The sequence below is a fragment of the Myotis lucifugus genome, unplaced genomic scaffold (assembly GCF_000147115.1).
Source record: "Myotis lucifugus unplaced genomic scaffold, Myoluc2.0 scaffold_70, whole genome shotgun sequence".
Lineage (NCBI taxonomy): Eukaryota > Metazoa > Chordata > Mammalia > Chiroptera > Vespertilionidae > Myotis > Myotis lucifugus.
In genome coordinates this window covers 3,375,021-3,395,108 of record NW_005871118.1, presented here as the reverse complement: position 1 = coordinate 3,395,108, position 20,088 = coordinate 3,375,021, and the positions used below count along the sequence as shown (strand labels likewise).

Below are 20,088 nucleotides of genomic sequence, written 5' to 3'. Positions count from 1 at the left end.
GAGACCAGAAAGACGTGATCAGCACAGGCAGCCTGAGAGGTGGCACCCAGGCCAGCAAGTGGAGCAGAACGGATTGTGTGATATCCTTCCTCTTCTGGCTTTGTTTTCTTCCTCAGAGCGAGAAATTATTTCAAATTCAGACTGATTGATTTTTTTTTCAGTTTTCTATCACTATTTTCCAAAGTAATAGGTAATATATAGGGTGTCACAAAAAATCTATACACACACTTTGATAAACCCTGGTTTAAACATGCAACTAAAATTTAAGAAGGAAAAGTAGAATGAACTTTTGAAGTGTGCTAAATAGGCTTGTGAGTTGTTTTAATTTGAAGTGCTCTTCTCCTTAAGGATTCCAGAACTTGAAGCAAGCACTGTCAGGTCACCAGACATTCCCTTGAGATACACGCAGCCGGTCTTCTCAACAGGCTACTTCACATATTGGGAATGGAGTGGTAAAATCCCTTCTTCAGCTCGGCTAAGACTAGCGTAATGGTACATCAGAAATCAGTACTCGAGGTTCTTCCATGAAAAAACACTGTAAACTAAACCTGCTATGCAGCAAGTGCCTCTTATTAGAACAGCATTTTAACCTCATGGTTAATTAATGACAAGACCAAATATTAAAAATTTTAAAGGCTACTAACTTTCATAAGATTAATTTTATGAAATTTGAATTTGCTTCTTTAAATTGAAAAGTCATTTCTTGAGTGTCTGGTATATTGCAGGTACCTGCTAGGCAATAAAGAATGAATAAGACATAGCTTCATATTTTCAATGAGTTCATGATCTTTAAGACTTAAAAAAGAAAGCAAGTAACCAACAATTATAAGAAAGTGCTATATGACATAATAGGAATATGCTCAGGCGCTAAGAAGAGAAAAAGGGAGCATTTCATTCAGCTGGAGGCATCAGTAAGCAGTAAGTTTGCCAGAGGGACCCTGCTTAAACAGTCTTGTAGGATGAGTAAGAATTAGGCAGGTGGAATAATGGGGAAAGGTATTGCAGACGGAGAGAATAGCTTATGCCAGGGTTGGGGGTTGTGAAAGAACTGGGATCACTGGGAAATCCTAAAGACAGTCAGTGAAGGCAGAATCCTAAGTCTCATGAAAGAAGACACTGGAAGACAAGGAAGGAGCCAGGCTTTGAACGGCATGGAAGACACAGCTGTGTACTAGAGGGAGCTTTTGTGGGACTTTAAGACAAGAAATACAACTTGCTTATATTTTCAGAAAGAGAAATATTGCACCAGTGTGGAGATGAACAAAAGGGGAAGTGAAAATAAAGAGAAGGCAATAGAGTCAAAGGATAATTTAAGAAGTAGAATTGAAAAGAATCGGCTGAATTGAGAAAGACTCCCAGTTTCTGGCTAAAGCCACTGATCGGCAGTGCTACTCCTAACTAAAAAATAATAATAAAATAATAAAAAATACAGAGCCAGAGTAGGTTTGGAAGAATGAGATGTAAGTTCAGTTTAGGGGATAAGCTGCCTGATGTTAGAAGTGTTATCTTTTGTTCAGTGTTGTGGCTTCTTGCACCTACTATAGTGTGCCTTTCTTAGAGTAGGCACCATTAAATATCTAAATAAATACTTGAATAAATAATGGCATTTATTGATTTTGAGGTACCTATAGTATGGATATGCAGATGAATTTTTACTAAGAATTTTTCTATATAGTTCTGAAACTTAAGGGGAAAGTTCTGGATGTATGATTAGACAAATAACCAAAAAAGTAGGCCAAGGGCAACAACTTGGGAAATAATGACTATTAAAGAAATGAGGAAATGAATTAGAAGACCATATAGGCCAAAAAAGGAGAGTGAGAAATAATGACAGCAATGAAGGAGAGAATGTTATAACAGAAACCAAAAAAAACAAGTATTAGGGAGAAAACAGTCAACAGTATCATATACGAAGGAGGGGTCCACTAAAATAAGTAAGCTAGACACAGCAAGTCTGGAACCTAGATATTATTTTACTGAAATTTAGTACAATATCAATAAACTACTGTGTATAGTAACCTGTGTTTCCAGACTTTATAGACACTCTGTACACCCTGGTTTAGAAATCTTGAGATCACTTTTTGCAAGACCACACTTTGAGGCAACGTCTAGAGACATGATGGGGTATGGAATAAATGGAGCATGAGAAAGTATGTACATAGAGTCCATATTATTTGTTTTATGTTTTGTTGGGTCGGAAGGAAAGAACCATGGTAGCAGAAAAGAGATGAATACTCCAAGGATGAGTGTGTGCTTTTGTAGTCACATTACATCAGGAGATGCTCCATGTGCCGCCTTAGCTTAGCTCCCAGGTGTTGCTACACTTACTCATTCTTCACAAAGGCGTGCTTGTTGATGGTCTCCACAACATCTCTGAAGGGGATTTTTGAAGTGAGAGTATAACCGTGGTGAACGACTGGCTCTCCATCTGGGCCATCCCAACAGTCAACTGCCAAAAACAAAGCTTCACATCAACAACCAAACGTTTCTGGCATTTACTAATATTACTGGAAACATCAGACAAATATTATTTTATTTTTTGAGATTATACATATACCATGTTATGATCCTGAGGATGTCAAACAGAGAAATAGGTATTTATTAGAATAAGGAATTAAAGATAATTTGTTTGAGAGTGCTTATAAGTTAACAAAGATGTCATATTCACAATCAGCTTAGCATGTACCATGAACTCTCATTAGAAATTGATCTGAATCACCCTGACCAGTGTGGCTCAGTTGTATGAGCAGTGTCTCATTCTCCAAAAGGTCACTGGTTGATTCCTGGTCAGGTCACATGACAGGGTTGCAGTCTTGATCCCCAGTAGGGGGTATGCAGGAGGCAGCTGATCGATCCTTCTCTCTCACATCAATGTTTTTCTCTCTACCCTCCCTTCCTCTCTTTCTAAAATCAATAAAAACATTTTTAAAAAAGAAAATGAAATTGATCTGAATCCAATCAAGTGTTCCAAGGATAGTGATATTTCTTAACAGGTTGTTTCTTTAATTTCACATCTTCAGTTTACTAAGGTCTTTTAATAAGTCACAGTGACCATCTCAAATCAATAACAAGGTTTTTCATTATTGTTTATTTAAAATCACTATGTTTCCATTAGATTTATTTCTATTTTATTAATTCTACCATAGTTATAAAATAACATCAACTTCTTAAGTTCAAGTCCTCAGGTCCTGCCAAGATTTATGTGAATATGAGCAAATGATTAAATAATTTAAAGTCTTACTTTTCCCATCTATAAAAGGAAAATAGTAATAGCACTTGATCGTAAGTCTCAGTGGTGATTACGTATATATAAAGTCACTTATAATATGGCACGTAGTAACTGATATGGTTATTGATAAATTAATATTGTTATGTGTGTAGACAACCTCACTGGCTCCGAGCTGGAGAGACATTGGCTCCCTCACCATCCTCCCAGGCTTAGAGTTTGCCTTCTCTTGTTTTATCAGACTCATTTCTCAAAACACTGCTCCTTTACTCAAAAGCCTACCAGGTACATAACTCAGCATCCAACACATATTATATACCCAGTAGATATATGCTAAATGTATTAATAAATATCCTACAGCAGCCCCTGCCTGCTTAACCCCAAGGTCCCTAAATCTGGTGCTAGAGACTGACTAGCCATTCACTCAGCCTGCTTTCCCTTTCACCCTGGCACACAGCTGGACTAACTGACCAGCCTTCCCTTGCAGTGGGATGTGGTCATCAAACTGTGGGCAGAAATGGTGTGTACCACATCTAGGTCTGGTCTACAAAACCTTGCCCTACACCAAGCATGTCAAACTTGTGGCCCACGGGCCGCATGCAGCCCACAACAAATATTTTTGTGGCCAATATAACGGTATGTAAGAAACGTTTTAATAAAAATTTCGGAACTTAAATTTACAATATCCTGTTATACATAATTATTAATAACAAACTACAATGTTTGCTAATGACTGATTACTGTAATCGTGTTGCATTCATTTCCCTTATGCGCCTTATGAGCAGGCACACCATTTCTCTCCACTAGTACTAGCAGCGAATATTTTAGCAGTCAATTGCCACATCATTAGTCTTGGACTGATTTGTTTGGTGCGCGCAACAAGAAATATTTCGCTTTCAGAGAATAAGAAAAATGGCTTTATTTGTGTTACACTTATTAATTTGTGCAGTTACTCAGTGTCTGGCAAGTTAATGTTCAAGAAAAAATATTAATTTTTATTAAAATGTTCTATTACTTTATGTTAACGATTACTCATTTCAGCCCTTTGTAGTCAGCATGTCTCTTATCGAAATAAACCTAGGTTTCTATGAAAATTCAAGCTTTTATTTTTTTTGTGGCCCACATAAACTTAAACATTGTTTATTTGGCCTGTGTTAGCCTTTGAGTTTGACATGCTTGCCCTACACAGCCATCCCTGCTCTCTCTTCTCCTGTGACTTAGAAGCCATTGTTGAAGGTGGCACAGCCACAGGATAGAAAGATCCTGGCCCCTAAGATTCACCCATTAGGAGCAACTGTTTTGAAGTTCATATAAGCAAGAAATGAACTTCAGTTGTTTTAAGAAAACAGATTTTAGGTTTGATAGTTAAAGAAACTAGTATTGTCTTAGTTAATATCCTAGCTCCTGTCTGACAAGTCAACCTTATTTCTCCTACACCCAAACTCACAGACTTGTTCTTCCAGTTAGGCAAGTTTCCTCATATACAATCCTGCCTCAAAACTTCCCTTCTTTCACTGAAGGTCACTGAATTGCCTCCTTTCACTTTCACTCTTCTTCTCTAAATCCCAATCCAGGCTAAGCAGGATCCTCTGTAGAACCTTGACAGTTCTCATGACGTTGGCCTAGTACAGTGGTCGGCAAACTCATTAGTCAACAGAGCCAAATATCAACAGTACAACGATTGAAATTTCTTTTGAGAGCCAAATTTTTTAAACTTAAACTATATAAGTAGGTACATTGTTATTAACCTACCTATACAGTTTAAGTACTGTTGATATTTGGCGCCACCCCCCGCGCTGCGTATCCTGCGGCCCGCCTGCAGCACGTCTCCGGACGCCCAACCGACCGACCGACATCCCCCACTTCTTCTAAGGCCACTTCTTCAAGATAGACTCGCCCAGGCCGAAAACCGACTTCTGCGCATGGGCCACGAAGTTTCAATCGCACCGTATGTGTGCACCCGCACGTGGTATTTTGTGGAAGAGCCACACTCAAGGGGCCAAAGAGCCGCATGTGGCTCGCGAGCCGCGGTTTGCCGACCACTGGCCTCAGAGGTCACAAGCTCAGACACCAACAAGAGCCTAGCAGGCAACACAAATGAGAGCAGTAGGCCAACAGCAACTGTATGTCTAATGAGACAATTACTTGTCACTCTGGTTACCAGATCTGAGAAAAATCCAAAACCTAGGTGCTATTGCTGTGAAATTTTCCATTTTATAGCTATTGACAATTAATCTATTTTTAAAATTACAGTGTGGACCAAACATAATTCTGCAGGCTGGATTTGGCTAATGGCATGCCAACTGAAACTGCCTTGTAATTAAGGCCACACAGTTCAGGACCATAGCTATTCTCTATTTTAGTAACACATTTCCTATATGTGTTTTGTATATTACCTCAAAATAATATCTCCATCTCCTTCTAAAACATGTTCACCATAACCATAATGTGATTTGATGGTTAATGTTATATGTCAGCTTGTCTGGGCTATGATGTCCAGTTTTGGTCAAACACCAGTCTAGATGTTGCTATAAAGATATTTTTAGATGTAATTAACGTTTACATCAATAAGTTTTGGGTAAAGCAGATTATTCTCCATAATGTGAGAGGTGGGTCTCACCCAATCAGTTGGAGACCTTAAAAGCAAATACTGATGTTTCCTAAAGAAACGATACAGAGAGAGAGAGAGAGAGAGAGAGAGAGAGATATCTCCTATTGGTTCTAAAACAGTTACCTATATTAATCAATTAAGCATTAATTGTTAAAATATTCTTAGGAGGAAACATTTAGAGAAAATAAAAGAAAAAAAGAACATTCAAAGTTAATAGCATAGGAATAATGGAAACAACGTTTAAGAATAAATATGCTATTGAGAAGACCAAAAGTTTTAAGACATTACTATGCAGGTTATATTTGGGCCTGCAACTGAGATCAAATGTATCAAAAGCATCTTCTCAGAAGAGAAGCTCCATCCATCCTTTGACATACACTTGGCATTCTTTCATTGGTCTTTGGATATAGGTGTTGAAAGAATAAACAGGTGTTTCAAAAATACAGAATTTTAACAATTTGTACCCTGATTTATAGTCCCATCTTGGATGAGAAAGAGCATAACAGGGTTCCTCACAAATGAACTAACCTTTTCCCCCCAAAATGCAACATAGACAAGGCAATGCCACCCCTGACCTCATTGTCATGGACACATACAAATAGCTCTTAAAACTACATTGATCATAAACTATTTGCTGATAGTTTCACACAGGCAGAATATCCATTGCCGATGATGCTTCTCCTAATGTTCAGATTTTAGGTCTGATTTCTTGACTGTCTGTTATCTATAATAATAAAAGCATAATATGCTAATTAGACCAGACATCCTTCCGGATGAAGCTGGGCTGAGAGGGAAGCCTGGGTCCCGGGTGCCTGCCAGTGGCCAGAAGGAAGCCCAGGTCCTGGGTGCCAGAGGGAAGCTGGTGCTGGCAGCCAGGGGAAGGAAGGCCTACTCTTGCACAAATTTCATGCATCAGGTCTCTAGTATGAAGATAACAACACTCCAAATGGTGCTGGCATCCTAACAGGTGGTATCAGTAACCATTCTTAAATGGCAGCGACATTTCCTGTAAAAGCTCATGCTGTCATGAGAATGCTGGCAAGGTCAAAATCTTCTAACCAATCCCCATAGCCACAAAACAGTCAGGGCCCATTTTTCAACCAGACCATAGAGTAGAGGCCCCCAAAAGCACTCTGACAGGGTTGGTCAGTTGTAAAGGCCGAGCAGCTAACACGACATCTCTTCATAATGTCATTTAAAAACGTTCCACCTGATAGAGCTCCCAGTGATAACAGGAAAGGTTATAAACCGATTATACCAGCGATGCAACATCACTTCCATAATGAGAGTGAAAATCTCCTGGACAGAACATCCATATTTATTAAGCAATTTGGGCTGAAAATCAGGGGAATAAAAGGCCATGTAAAAAATGTTATCAATTTGATTTTCTGACAAGCCCACTTTACCAAGAAAGACTGACTGATTACTCTTCCCTAAGGCGCCATTTATTTCCTGACCAAGGACATTACTGCAGCTGAACACTATGACGGTGTGTGCCATCCCCACCCCCAACTCGGGCCCCCGCCCCATATCTCTATGATGTCAGACATGTATAACTTGTTGAGCACTGAGGGAACAAAGGGTAGAGTAATGGCTAAGAGCAGAATGGCACCTCAAGACCTTTTGCTGCTCAAAAGCTTTTTCTTTATGTTAATATTTTATGATCATCTTCATTATTTACCAGTAGTTGCTTAAGTTACTCACTTGTCAATCACTATTGTCTGGAGGTGTTCTCTATATCCACAGCAAAAATGCCATGACTTAAAGCGTTATTTCCAGAGTGCTAAATTTGTAGTGAGCTTAATGGTTCTGTATGCAGATGGTTATAATGACTATCCACTTTTAAAATATGTTAATTTACTTTTGTAACTTTACTACTATTTTATATATAACTAGAGTCCCAGTGCACTATTGTCCAAGCAATCTTTCTAAACTTCAAACCTGATCATATCACTATAAGTATTAAGACTTTTTATTGGACCCTAGACACCAAAGCTGAAGTTGAAATGCCTCACTACAGCACTCAAAACCCTTTATGATTGACCCAAGTCTACTCAGCCTACCTGATTTGTCATACTTCTCTACCACGTATATGGTATATGATTCAACTGCTGGAATTCTCACACTGTACTATTGCTTTAACTTCCATCCTTCCACTAGACTGCGCTCCTTGGAGATAGAAACATGTCTTACATCTGTGTACTCACCCCCAGGAACCCACTATAAATCGAAAAAGTGTTGATAGACCATGAAGTATCCTGAAAACAAATAGTAATCTTGAACTATTTTCCCCACTATTGAATCAAAAATACCTTTCTAGAAAAATTTTCATTGTTAGTACAATTTTTCAGCAACCAAAGGTGTTATGTCCCAACTGCAAGTACTGATCTCTCTCTCTCCTGACTGATAGTAGGGAGAAGCCAGAGAAGATTATGAGTTAAGGAAGACTTTACAATAGCAGGAAAGTGATTCTCATTAGTGTGAGTGCATTTTTTAGGTCTCCATTATTTATGGAAGACCTGATGGACCAACTAAAGGACATGTTCACCGACACAAACCGGAGCTCAGACAAAGGACGTACCTTCCACACAGCGACAGCCCTCTTGTAGCACCCGAGCGTACATGTCCACCTTGGACTGAGAGAGCAGCTGGTCCCCAGTCAGGTACGTGTTGTGAGAGGATGCGATGTAGTAGTTGCACAGGGGCTGATCCATGTCCTGGTACACTTCATGGTGCAGTGGGTTAAATATATCACAAGCAGGACTTCGCATGAAGCTGGTGAAGCCTTTGGAAGAGAGAGTGGAGTACTATAGCTTTAAGGCATATGTACTTGATTGACTGGAACAGGAACAAGAGAGATCAAATATGTTCATAGTGATTATCTTTGTGATTACCCCAGGACAGCCTTGGCAGGGAACACTGGAGCAATGAGATTTGTTGAGTCAAGTAATGACAAAAGCTTAAATATGACTTTTGGGAGTAGCAGTTTAAATATAACCTACAGAAAAACAGACTTTTTAAAAATTTTGATTGAGTGGGTTTCCTACAAAGCCATTCAGTAACTACTGAGCTCAAGCTAGGATTATGCTGTGTGACCTAATTGGTGACTGACACAATGTTAAAGCGTTATTTATACTAAGCAGTAGAATGCTGTACCAATAATTTGATAGGTTATTAAGTAAATATGAAAAATAGGCACGGCCAAATTTAGGGTGTGATTATTTGACTATGAAATTGGCTTACAAAGATGCTGCTAATTGCCAGCACATTTAATAACTCTGAAATAATGCTTAAAGGTTAAGTAGAAAACCCTCAGTTTTTCTACAGTTTTCAAAATGTAATGTCTAAGTAGAAGAGGCATTCATTAGTATATGAATAAATACATGAATGACTCACAAGTACTTAAGTGGAATGGTTATTAGGGTAAATTGTTTCAAGGCTTCAAGAACCATATGGTAAAACTCTATCTGTAAATATCCTCTGAGACTCTGGAGAATTTCTTCATGCCTTTCTTTATGGCCAAAACTTAGAAGTCATGTTTAATCCATCTTAGGGCCACACCAAGGAAAAGATTCACTTCTTAGCAAATGTCCAAATTAGTTTATTTTTTCTGGCTGTCTTTAAATGGTTTTTGATCATGTAACTTTTAAATTATTCCTCTTCTTTTTAATTACCCTCAACCTCAGGAAGTAAGCACATGTCACCAAAACTCCCTTGTCCACACAGCCTGAGAGCAAGGGGACTAGGCCAACAATAAAAAATGGTGAGATGAATCCTGGCTTTGCATGCTCTTCAGGGCAGCAAATGGCCCAGTGGTCTTTCTGTTCAGCCTGCAATTGATTTCCTTACATACTTTACATACACACAATTTAGACACGCATGTAGCTAGTAGCTACATTCATGTCATACTATTTATATATAAGATCCTTGGATGTAGATTCTGAGTATCTATCTGTTGGCAAATTACTTAACTTCTTTGAGCTTCACTTTTCTCGATGGTAAAATGAGATGGTTGTATTAAAGAGATTTATGGTTCCAACAAACCTCTCCACTGCTACCAACTGGGTAAAACTGGCTCATTGTCAACATTTTTTAAGAAACAGGTTCACTTTCAAGTCCCTAGTTTCCTAGATTACTTATTTTAGGGCCTAATTTCCCTTCATAAATTATCAGGTTGAGGCTATTCCCCAAAATTAGCTATTTGAAAAAAGTCCAAATATTTCTTAGTATCTTCATACATAGTGGCTTCAAATTGACTTGCCAGGAATAAAAAAATGTAAATTGTCATTGCAAAAGTAAGAGAAGTGGCAATATTATGGCATCTGCTTTGTAGGAAAATAGGTATTGGAATCATCAGTAATTCCAGAGATATTTCTGATTTCTCTTTCTAAAATTTTTGCAAGAATTTAACTTAGTGAACTAAATTGAAAAATGAGAAATTAAGAATTTTTGTTATTTTACCTTCTATGCCAAGAACGTTTTTCGCCTTATTTTCTTCTGAAACTTCAAATTTCCTTATGATGTCAAGGCAATAGTCTGTTGTCACATTATTCATCTAAACAAAACAGAACATTAGTCGAGTACCTGAAATATCATGATATGTGTTTCTCTACACTAAAAAAAAGCTTAGTGCAAAGTGGGTTAATGAACAGTGTTTGTAGTTACTAATGTATAGCCACTTTATCTTTGCAAAAGATCATGATCTCAATCTTCCTTGCATCTTTCACATTTAATCAGTGAAAACAACCCTTCCACTACTAGAAAAATGTGCTCTATGAAGCAATAAAATTAATTAGAATTAATAATCAATGCAAATCCATTGCCAAAAATCCACTCACTGTAAGCTAGTAGCTAACTGCAAAAGCAGACACTGAAGTTTGCTAATCATAAATTTATGTTGAAAGAAAATGGTTCTTTACCAAAACAGAGTGTTGTAGGTAAATCTACCTGTGCATTATCTGTATATATCCTTCCATTGAATCATGAGAGCAGCCTGTCATGTTGATTCAAGGACATAAAGGTTAGCAAGAAAAAGTAAAAAGCTAGGCGAGACGGCTAGTGTACAGAAAGCTCTGGAGCTGGACTGCTTGTGTTCCAGTCAGCTAGCTGATATCATCGACAGTGTGATCTTGAATGAGTCACTTACTTTCTCTGTGGCTTCCTTATAAGGCAGCTGTGAGGATTAAATGAATTAATATTTATAAGAATATCAATGGGAGGCACCAAAAGGCAGGACATGATATATTACTGAGTCGGCCTCAAGGTTGCTGCATGAACATTACATATTTAGTGTCACTGGGAAAAGTAAACTCTTCAGAAATAATTTCTTTAATTAAGTAGCAATACAAAGGATGTGATATTTGATCATAAATCCATTGAGCCCCATAGTTTAACAGTGATATTTAAAATACTAATGAATAGTGATAGAGGAAGCTAATCTTGTGAGCCAGTATTTCATATTTCAGTGATACTTCTCAGAAATTGTATTATCTCTTAGGTTCAATGCTTATGATTTAGCAAAATCTAATTTTTCTAAACAGTCTATTTAATAGCATTAAAATTTGCTAAGAGAGCTGATCTTAAATATTCTTGCCACACACAAAAAAAATCATAGCTATATGAGGTGTTGAATATGTTAATTAGCATTGTCGTCATTATTTCACAATGTATACATATATCAAATCCTCATATATGGTACACCTTTAATATTTTTATTCATCAAGTAAACCTCAATAAAGCTGGGAAAAACAAAAATATTATTTTTCTACTTTAGTGAGAAACAGAGTTTAAGGTAATATATATTTTTTAAAAAAAAGGCACTAGAACAAGACTTGGCCACAATTCAGCTGACACAATATTAAAAGATCTAATTTAAATATATTTAGGAATTCCCTTTGCTAATCAGGACTTAATTTACTTAGCCTTCTCATATGGTCAAATGCCAATTTCCCATCAGAATTATCAATGAATTATTATATTGCTAGTTAGGAATTATGTCATAGTAAATAAATACTTAGCTATATTGTTATTATAAAGGAAATTACTGTTGTATCTAAAATGAAATATATAAGTTACCATTGGTTACTTTGTGTAAAAATATACATATCTATGCTCAACATCTTTAAGGTAAAAAATTATATGTGTTCAATTTATCACCCCCTCTTTAAAAAGCTGCTGAAACACGTTTTAAATAACTCATAGTAAGATTTTTTGGAATTTTGATGTTTCTACTTCTACCCTAAATTTAAACTATATCTACATCCAACCCCAAGAAAAAACCCATGTATCTTTCACAAATATTTTTAAGTAAACATTCAACTCAGTAGTCTAATAATACCTTTTGCTCCACCTTCAAAAATTGGGCCAATTCTTCCACAGTTAGGTGATCTTTCTTGTCACTGTAGCTCAAGAGCAACAAATAAAGGTCCCGTCTCAATGACATCATTTTGTAAAAAACACAGAACTCTTCAAATGTCAAAGTTCCCTGATTCTCATCTGTGTCAGCTTCCTGAAAGAGGCACATTAAAATCGTGTCAGGGTCAGAGTTTGAAACAAGAAATTCAGTGCTGGTAAATATTTACTATAAAAGAGAGAGTGCACATTTTACAAATGGTAAATATTCTTTTCTAGCATACATGGATCAGTTTTAAAATTGGCTATATATTAGGCCACGAGCAATGTCACAAATTATAAAGAATTAAGCTTATTTTAAAAACTAATTTCTCTCAGAACCATAAATTTATAAATCAACAAAGAAAACTGTGGGAACAACATAATACCCTTCTAAGTAGGAACTAAAACATATAGAAGTGAACCACATATTAAAATATGCACCACATATTAAAAGTTGTGTGATGAAGTTAAAGCAGTAGAGGAAACTTGAAGTTTTCAATTTATTCAAAAGCAAAGTAAATCAAAAATAGAGAAGTTAATAATTCAACTTAAAAATCTAGAAAAAAATTTAAGCTAAAGAAAATAGAAATAAATTATAAGCAAAAGCAGAAAGCAATGACATAGAAAACAAATGGATAGAACATATCAAAGGTGAACAATTAAACCAAAAACTGATCTTTTGAAGAAACTAATGAAAAAGAGAAATCTTAGACAAGATAACATAAACAAAAGAGAGAAGACACACTTAACACATAACAAAAATGCCAGTCTCTCATCACTTTCGGAGCTGCTTTTCAATCACGTATAAATGTTCCTATAACAAAAGCTCTGTTAATTCTGCATAGGTAGCTTAGTGCTCTTACAGCCATCAGCATCATTGGTACCTCCCTGCTTTTCTTCCACAGAAATCTGAAAAATCCATCTGCACAGATTTGTAGTTCAAATTATTTGTTTCTAGCAATTATTAAGCAAGAATCTTTCACCAGGTATCTTCCTTCTGATTGAATGAATGTCATAAAACTGTTGGGAATATATAATGGAAAACCAATCCATTTACATGCTCTTCTTCATTCTACGTGTACACAGTTGTAACTGAATAAAAACCGACAAGGAATCAATGGCATTTTGAAGTACTAGATTTTGTGAAGTACAGGCAGGTGTAATATGATTTTAAACATAGATTTGATCAATATTTAATCAGACACAGTTTCTTTGTAAGGCTGATTGCCATTGCCTTCTGTAATTTTAAAGGTAGAGATAGATTGGTCCATGGAATATCAATATTTGGGTGTTTGAGGCTCCTGGTTGTAGAGTTTTTGGACCCTAAGAAATTAGGTCTAATGGTCATGTTTCTTCCATAACTTTGTTTCAAAATATCTAACCCTGGATACAGAGATAAAACATTTTTCAAGACTTCCTTATATATGCCTAAAAAATTAAGAGTAGTAAAACTCTGAGGTTTAAACCATAGCATCAAAGACTTCAAAAGAAGCTATCCATACATTAAATGATTTTTTTAAGTCAGTTGAGCCCTAGCTGGTTTGGCTCAGTGGATAGAGCATTGGTCTGTGGATTGAAGGGTCCTGGGTTCGATTCTGGTCAAGAGCACATGCCCAGGTTGCAGGCCCAATCCCCAGTAGGGGACATGCAGGAGGCAGCCAATCAATGATTCTCTCACATCATTGATGTTTCTATCTCTCTCTCCTTCTCCCTTCCTCTTTGAAATCAATAAGAATATATTTTAAAAATAAATAAAAATTAAAAATCAGTTGAATCTTGCATTGGAATAAATAGTCAAAGAAAATGCTAGGGAGTCTTTAATGTCTTTATTAACAATTCAGTAAAAAAATAAGAGAGAGAGAGAGAGAGAGAGAGAGAGAGAGAGAGAGAGAGAGATTGTTCCTGAAATAATACTAAGATCCTTGGTTCTCCCACCATGAGTATTTACAGAACCCCGCAAGAAGCAAGGCCCAGTAGCAATGTTATACGTACAGCAGGCCCAACAGCTTCTCCACTCACTTCTGGCTTGATAAGTTCTTTAAATCAAATGTCATAAAAAGAGACCTTTAATGTTTTCTTAAAACTTCTCTAAAGGATTTACTGTGAGCCCAGAAACATTTGACATACACATTTCCTGATTCACCCTCTAAACTGCTTGATGCATTAAACATAAAAGGTGTTTGAAGTGGAAAAATACAGAATTAAAAATAGATCAATATCTTATGTTTCTTCCTTATCTTCCAAAAAGTACCCAGAAAATCATTATTTTTGTAGACGTAAACTTTACCCTCCTCTGTAAGCTTGGCCTGTCTGATTCAATCAGCAGCTACCTCTTCAGTACTATAAACACCACCTACAGAAAGGATCAGATGGGTATGTGGAGTTCACAACAGGACAAAAGCGAGATGTCACAGAGAGAGCCAGGAACATGGCAAATCTTTTTATATAGTTTAAAGAGAATTCACAAAATACATGACAACCTATTTCTCCTCCTATGTCCCTCACTCCATCTCTGGGATTCCTTCTACAGCATATCTCATTCCTTCCTCTCAGGCTATCCTCCGGTATAATGGGACCAAGTTCTCCACAATGCAGACCATATCCAGCCTAGAGTTTCGAATGGCAGGACCACTGTAAGAGGTCACAGATGGAAGCCAGCCTCCACCTTCCACTAATTGTTGCATCTCACCCCTCATGTTGTTTCTGCCCTTATCCCCTCTAAGAGCAAGTGATTAGAAAACAAAGCACAAAACATTGTAACATATCAAGCCCTATACTTCTTTTTAGAGGTACAAAACACCATCTATGTAGTCAATGAGAAAATCATTGCAAATCATGGATTATGCATGTGACTTGCCTCCAAAGAAGAGCCTTTCCTAAATTCATATCGCAGTAATTACTAATAATCTAACATTGTCTTCACACCAACTCAAACTTAGCAGAGCTGACTTCTACACCTATGGAGGACTAAGTTTGGGCCCAAGGATTTTTTTCTCACGGAATTGCCAACAGGGGAAGAGCATCTCATCTAATACCAACAGGCAGTTGAATGAACTTTGGGAGAGCTCCTTAAACACATTTGCTGATACACCCTCTAACCTGCTTGATGCATTAAACATAAAAGTGATACAGCACTTCTGAGTCCCATGGATTCTGAATTTTAAACTCATCTGAAACAAAATAGAGGACCCTTGGGGATTTCAAGTGCAATTTTTTTTTCATGTCTTTATTCTGATCCTCACAACAGTCTGTGAGGTGGACAGTTAGATATTGCCATCCTATCTAGGAGACTTGATCACATTTACTCCATTATTTGTCAGGTAAGATGCTTATGATGACTCTCTGAAAACAGCAACAAGGCATTTTAGGAAGTGAAATTATGAATGAAAGTGTGTTTTTTTCCTTGATGTAACAAAATGTCTCTCTTTGTCAAAGAAAAACAAAGCAAAACACAGCAGGTAATATTAGCTTCCCAAAAATTAGCCTTTTAAAATATCTGAATATACCAATAACCACTCATGTGGATTTTACCTAAGGCCAACTGGATTGTAAAAAACGTACCTGAAACATTTGTCTGACTTTTCTTCGGGGTAGGTTGACATTTAGTTTATGCATCAATTGGTGTATCTCTTCAATATTCAATAAGCCGTCACCATTCTTATCAGCTTCCTCAAAGGTCTGCTTCACCCACATGCAGAAACGTCAAGAAAAACACTTGTGTTTTCACAAAATAAAAGCTGATTTCTAACAGAACACTCAGAAGAAATTCTTTTAAGGAGGCTCTTAGTGAGCTACTAATAGTGACAACAGAAGAAACGGGGGAAGGAGAACACAAACAGGCAATTCCCTTCTCTGAGATGAGTCAAGCCACGCTGTTGTGAGAGGTTCAACTCCAACATTGTTATCCAATCGGTTAAGTATCTCTATGATGTGATGAAACCCCAACTATTCCAAGCTTAGGCCTTCTCCGTCTATGACCTTTCATTTAGTATCTTTTTTACCTTCACAATACTCCATGGTACACAATCTTTTCAATTCCCTTTTCTGAGTTCCACTCCTACATTTAGAAATTTAGACCATCTAGTTCAATCTCCTTATTCACATGAGGATATAAACTAAAGGAGAGGGAGAAATTTAGAAAGGATTAGCAAGGGAACCAGGTACATAGGGTAGGCACTATCATGAACATCATCGCCATTTACAGATAACAACTCTGAGGCAAAAAAGTAACTCACCCATGTGGATTTGGGGCTGGAACCCAGCACCAGTCTGAGTCTTCAACCACACCACCACATTGCTTCTAATAGATATGAATACTGCATCTGCCTCCAATTCAACATGTTCATACTGCAGAAATAGCTTGAATTACACTTTACACGGGATGAATTTTTTTTTCCTACAGCCAATTAAGATTCATTATTCTCATTATTCATTCACAGTTGAAGTTTTCAGGCCTAATTGAAATGTAATAATCATGAACATTCCAAATCTGTTCCCTCGATTAATGTAATTAAATGTGAGTCCAATTAAGGATGTCATACTATTATTAAGACATTATCTAAAACCCTATCAAATTATGACAAAACCATATGAGAATGGTTCCCAAACTGAAATAATGTTCCCTATTTTTGACATCAGCTTCCTTTTTATCATTCATTAATTTCCTCTTTCCTTTTCTCTCCTCATTTAAACAAATATCAACTGCTTCTGAATTTTTTAACTGTACAGTTCTTGGGTACATGTGCTTTCCAGGTAGCATATTTTCAGAATATGAAATCACTCAGTTATCAACTGGTTAATTCAAATATGGAAACTTTCTACTGCTAGTAAACATGGACAAACAAGTCAGGTTGAAGAACTATTGCCTAAGCTGGTATAAATTCTATTTAGAGTATTGTAACTTTAAAATGTTAAAATTAATCCCCATGGTAATCACACAAAAAAATAGCCAAAGAATATATGCAAAAGAAAATGAGAAATGACTTATATATTACACTGAAAAAAAGTCAACTAAACACAAAAGAAGACAGGAATGCAGAAAATGAGGGACAAAAAAAGTCATAAGGCATACAGATAAGAAATAGCACAATTACAGAACTCCCTTCTTATCAGTAATTACTTCAAATATAAATGGACTAAACTTTTTGGTCAAAAGTCAGAGATTGGCATTGGTAAAAACACATAACCCAACTATATGTTGTCTTAAGAGATGCTCTTGAGATCCAGAGACACAAACAGGTTGAAAATAAAAAGATAGGGGAAAAAAGACTTTCTATGTAAATTAGGGGTGACTATACTAATAAAAAAAGGTTACAAGAGACAAAGAATGACATTACATATTTATAAAAGGTTTGGTACAGCAAGAAGATGCCAATATTATAAGCATTTATGCATCTAATGACAATCAAAATATATAAAGCAATAACTGAAAAAGGGAATCATTCTATAATAATAGTTGGAGGCCTCAATACCCTACTCATAAGAATGGAACAACCAGATAGAAGACAAGTAAAGAAATAGAGGATTCAGCACAATAAACCTAGATCTCACGGACATACACACAACAATCTATACAATAATAACAATGTGCAAATTCTACTCAAGTGCACATAAGACACTTTTTAGAATAGACCATATTTTAGGCCACAAATTAAGTCTTTATATTTAAAAAGATAGATATACAAAGTGACTTTTCTGATCACAATGGGATAAAGTTAGAAGTCAAAAAAAATCTGGAAAATTCACAAAACTGTGGAATTTAAACAATATATTCTTAAACAAACAATAGATTGAAGAATAAATCACAAAATAAATTAGGAAAGACTTTCAAATGAATGAAAATGAAAGCACAACATATAAAACCTTATGGGATGCAGTGAAAGCATTGTTAAGGGGGAGATATAAAGCTATAAATTTTTACATTAAAAAACAAAAAAAGAACTCAAATCAACAACCTAACTTTACAACCTAAGAAACTGGGGGAGAAAAAAATTTAACCCAAACCTAGCAAAAGGAAGGAATAAGAAAAGTCAGTACAAAGATAAGTGAAATACAATAGGAAAAAAAATGAAACCAAAAGTTAGTTATTCAAAAAGATCAACAAAATTGATGAACCTTAAGCTGGATGGACTAAGAAAAAAAGAGAAGACTCAAATTACAAATATCAGAAGTGAAAATGAAAACATTACTACTGACTCTACAGAAATAAAAAAGATAACTAGAGTACTATGTACAACCACACACCAACAAATTGGATAACAGATGAAATGGAAAAATTTCTAAAAACACAAAACCTACCAAATCTAATCACAAAGGAATAAAAAATCTGAATATATCTATAACTAATATAGAGACTGAATCAGTAATAAAAAATCTCTCAACAAAGTAAAGCCCTGGTCTTGATGGCTTCACTAGTGGATTCTACCAAACATCTAAAAAACGAATACCAACCCTTCTTAAATTTTTCCAAAAAACTAAAGAAGAGGGAACACTTCCTCACTCATTCTGTGAGGCCAGTATTACTCTGATATCAAAGCCAGACAAAGACACAAGAAAACTACAGACCAATTTCTCTTATGATCATTGATTTTTAAAAAACACTCAGCAGCCCTAGCTGATTTGGCTCATTGGATAGTGTCAGCCCGTGGACTAAAGGATCCCCGGTTCGATTCCTGTCAAGGGTACATACCTCAGTTGCAGGCTCAATCCCTGGCCCCAGTCAGGGTGTGTGCGGGAGGCAATCAATCGATGTGTCTTTCTCACATCAATATTTCTCTCTCTCTGACTCTTCTATTCTCTTTCTTAAAAAATTATTTTAAAAAAATTTAAAAAGAAGAATAGAACTGGAGAACTAAAAGTTCCTGATTACAAAACTTACTACAAAGCTACAGAAATCAAAATAGTGTGATATTGGCTTAAAGACAAATATATAGACTATTGGAATAAAATACACAGCCCAAAAAGAAACTCTCACATATATGATTGAATGATTATTGACAAGGGTGGCAAGACAATTTGATTACAAAAATAACAGTCTTTTCAACAAATGGTGCCCAAAAGAAATTGGATATCAATATTCAAAAGAATGAAGCTGGACCCTTTACCTAACACCATTTACAAAAATTAACTCAAAATGAATTAAGGACCTAAATGTAAGACCTGAAACAATAAAACTCTTGGAAGAAAACAGAACAAAAGCTTCATAACAATGGATTTGATGATGATTTCTTATATAGGATACCAAAGGTACAGGTAACAAATGGAACTTCATGAAAATTTAAAAATTGTATGCATCAAATGACACTGTCAACAGAGTAAAGGCAACTCGCAGAATGAAAGCAAATATTTTAAAATTATGTATCTGATAAGGGATTCATATCCAAACAATGTAGAGAACTCCTAAAACTTAATGACCAAACAAAAAAATGCCAACCTGCTTCAAAACTGGGCACAGGACTTGAGTAGCCATTTCTCCAAAGAAGTTATATGAATAGCCAACAAGTGCATGAAAAGATGCTCAACATCACCAACATTAGGAAAATGCAATTAAAAGCCCTGGCTGGTTTGGCTCGGTGACTAAAGCGCCAGCCTGCGGACTAAAGGATCCCGGGTTCGATTCGGGTCAAGGGCATATGCCTGGTTGCGGGGCTCGATCCCCAGAGGGGGGCGTGCAGGAGGCAGCCAATCAATGATTCTCATCATTGATGTTCTATCTCTCCCTCTCCCTTCCTCTCTGAAATCAATAAAAATATATATTTTTTAAAAACTACCACCTCACATTCATTAGAATGACTACTATCAAAAGAACAGAAAACAAGTGTGGTGCAGATGTGGAGAAATTGGAACCCTTGTGCACTGT

The 20,088-nt window shown here is 36.3% G+C and overlaps 1 protein-coding gene across 1 annotated transcript in view; it reads right to left on the bottom strand.

The window, feature by feature from the left end:
* Positions 1–20,088, bottom strand: part of PLCH1 (phospholipase C eta 1) — a 163,991-nt gene that overhangs the window by 38,555 nt on the left and 105,348 nt on the right. The window contains exons 5-9 of the mRNA XM_014457180.2: positions 15,792–15,921; positions 12,175–12,345; positions 10,299–10,392; positions 8,419–8,622; positions 2,329–2,449 (exon numbers count right to left, since the gene is read on the bottom strand). Of these exons, the coding sequence (XP_014312666.1) occupies positions 2,329–2,449; positions 8,419–8,622; positions 10,299–10,392; positions 12,175–12,345; positions 15,792–15,921 (720 nt within the window). The remainder of the gene's footprint in view (positions 1–2,328; positions 2,450–8,418; positions 8,623–10,298; positions 10,393–12,174; positions 12,346–15,791; positions 15,922–20,088) is intronic.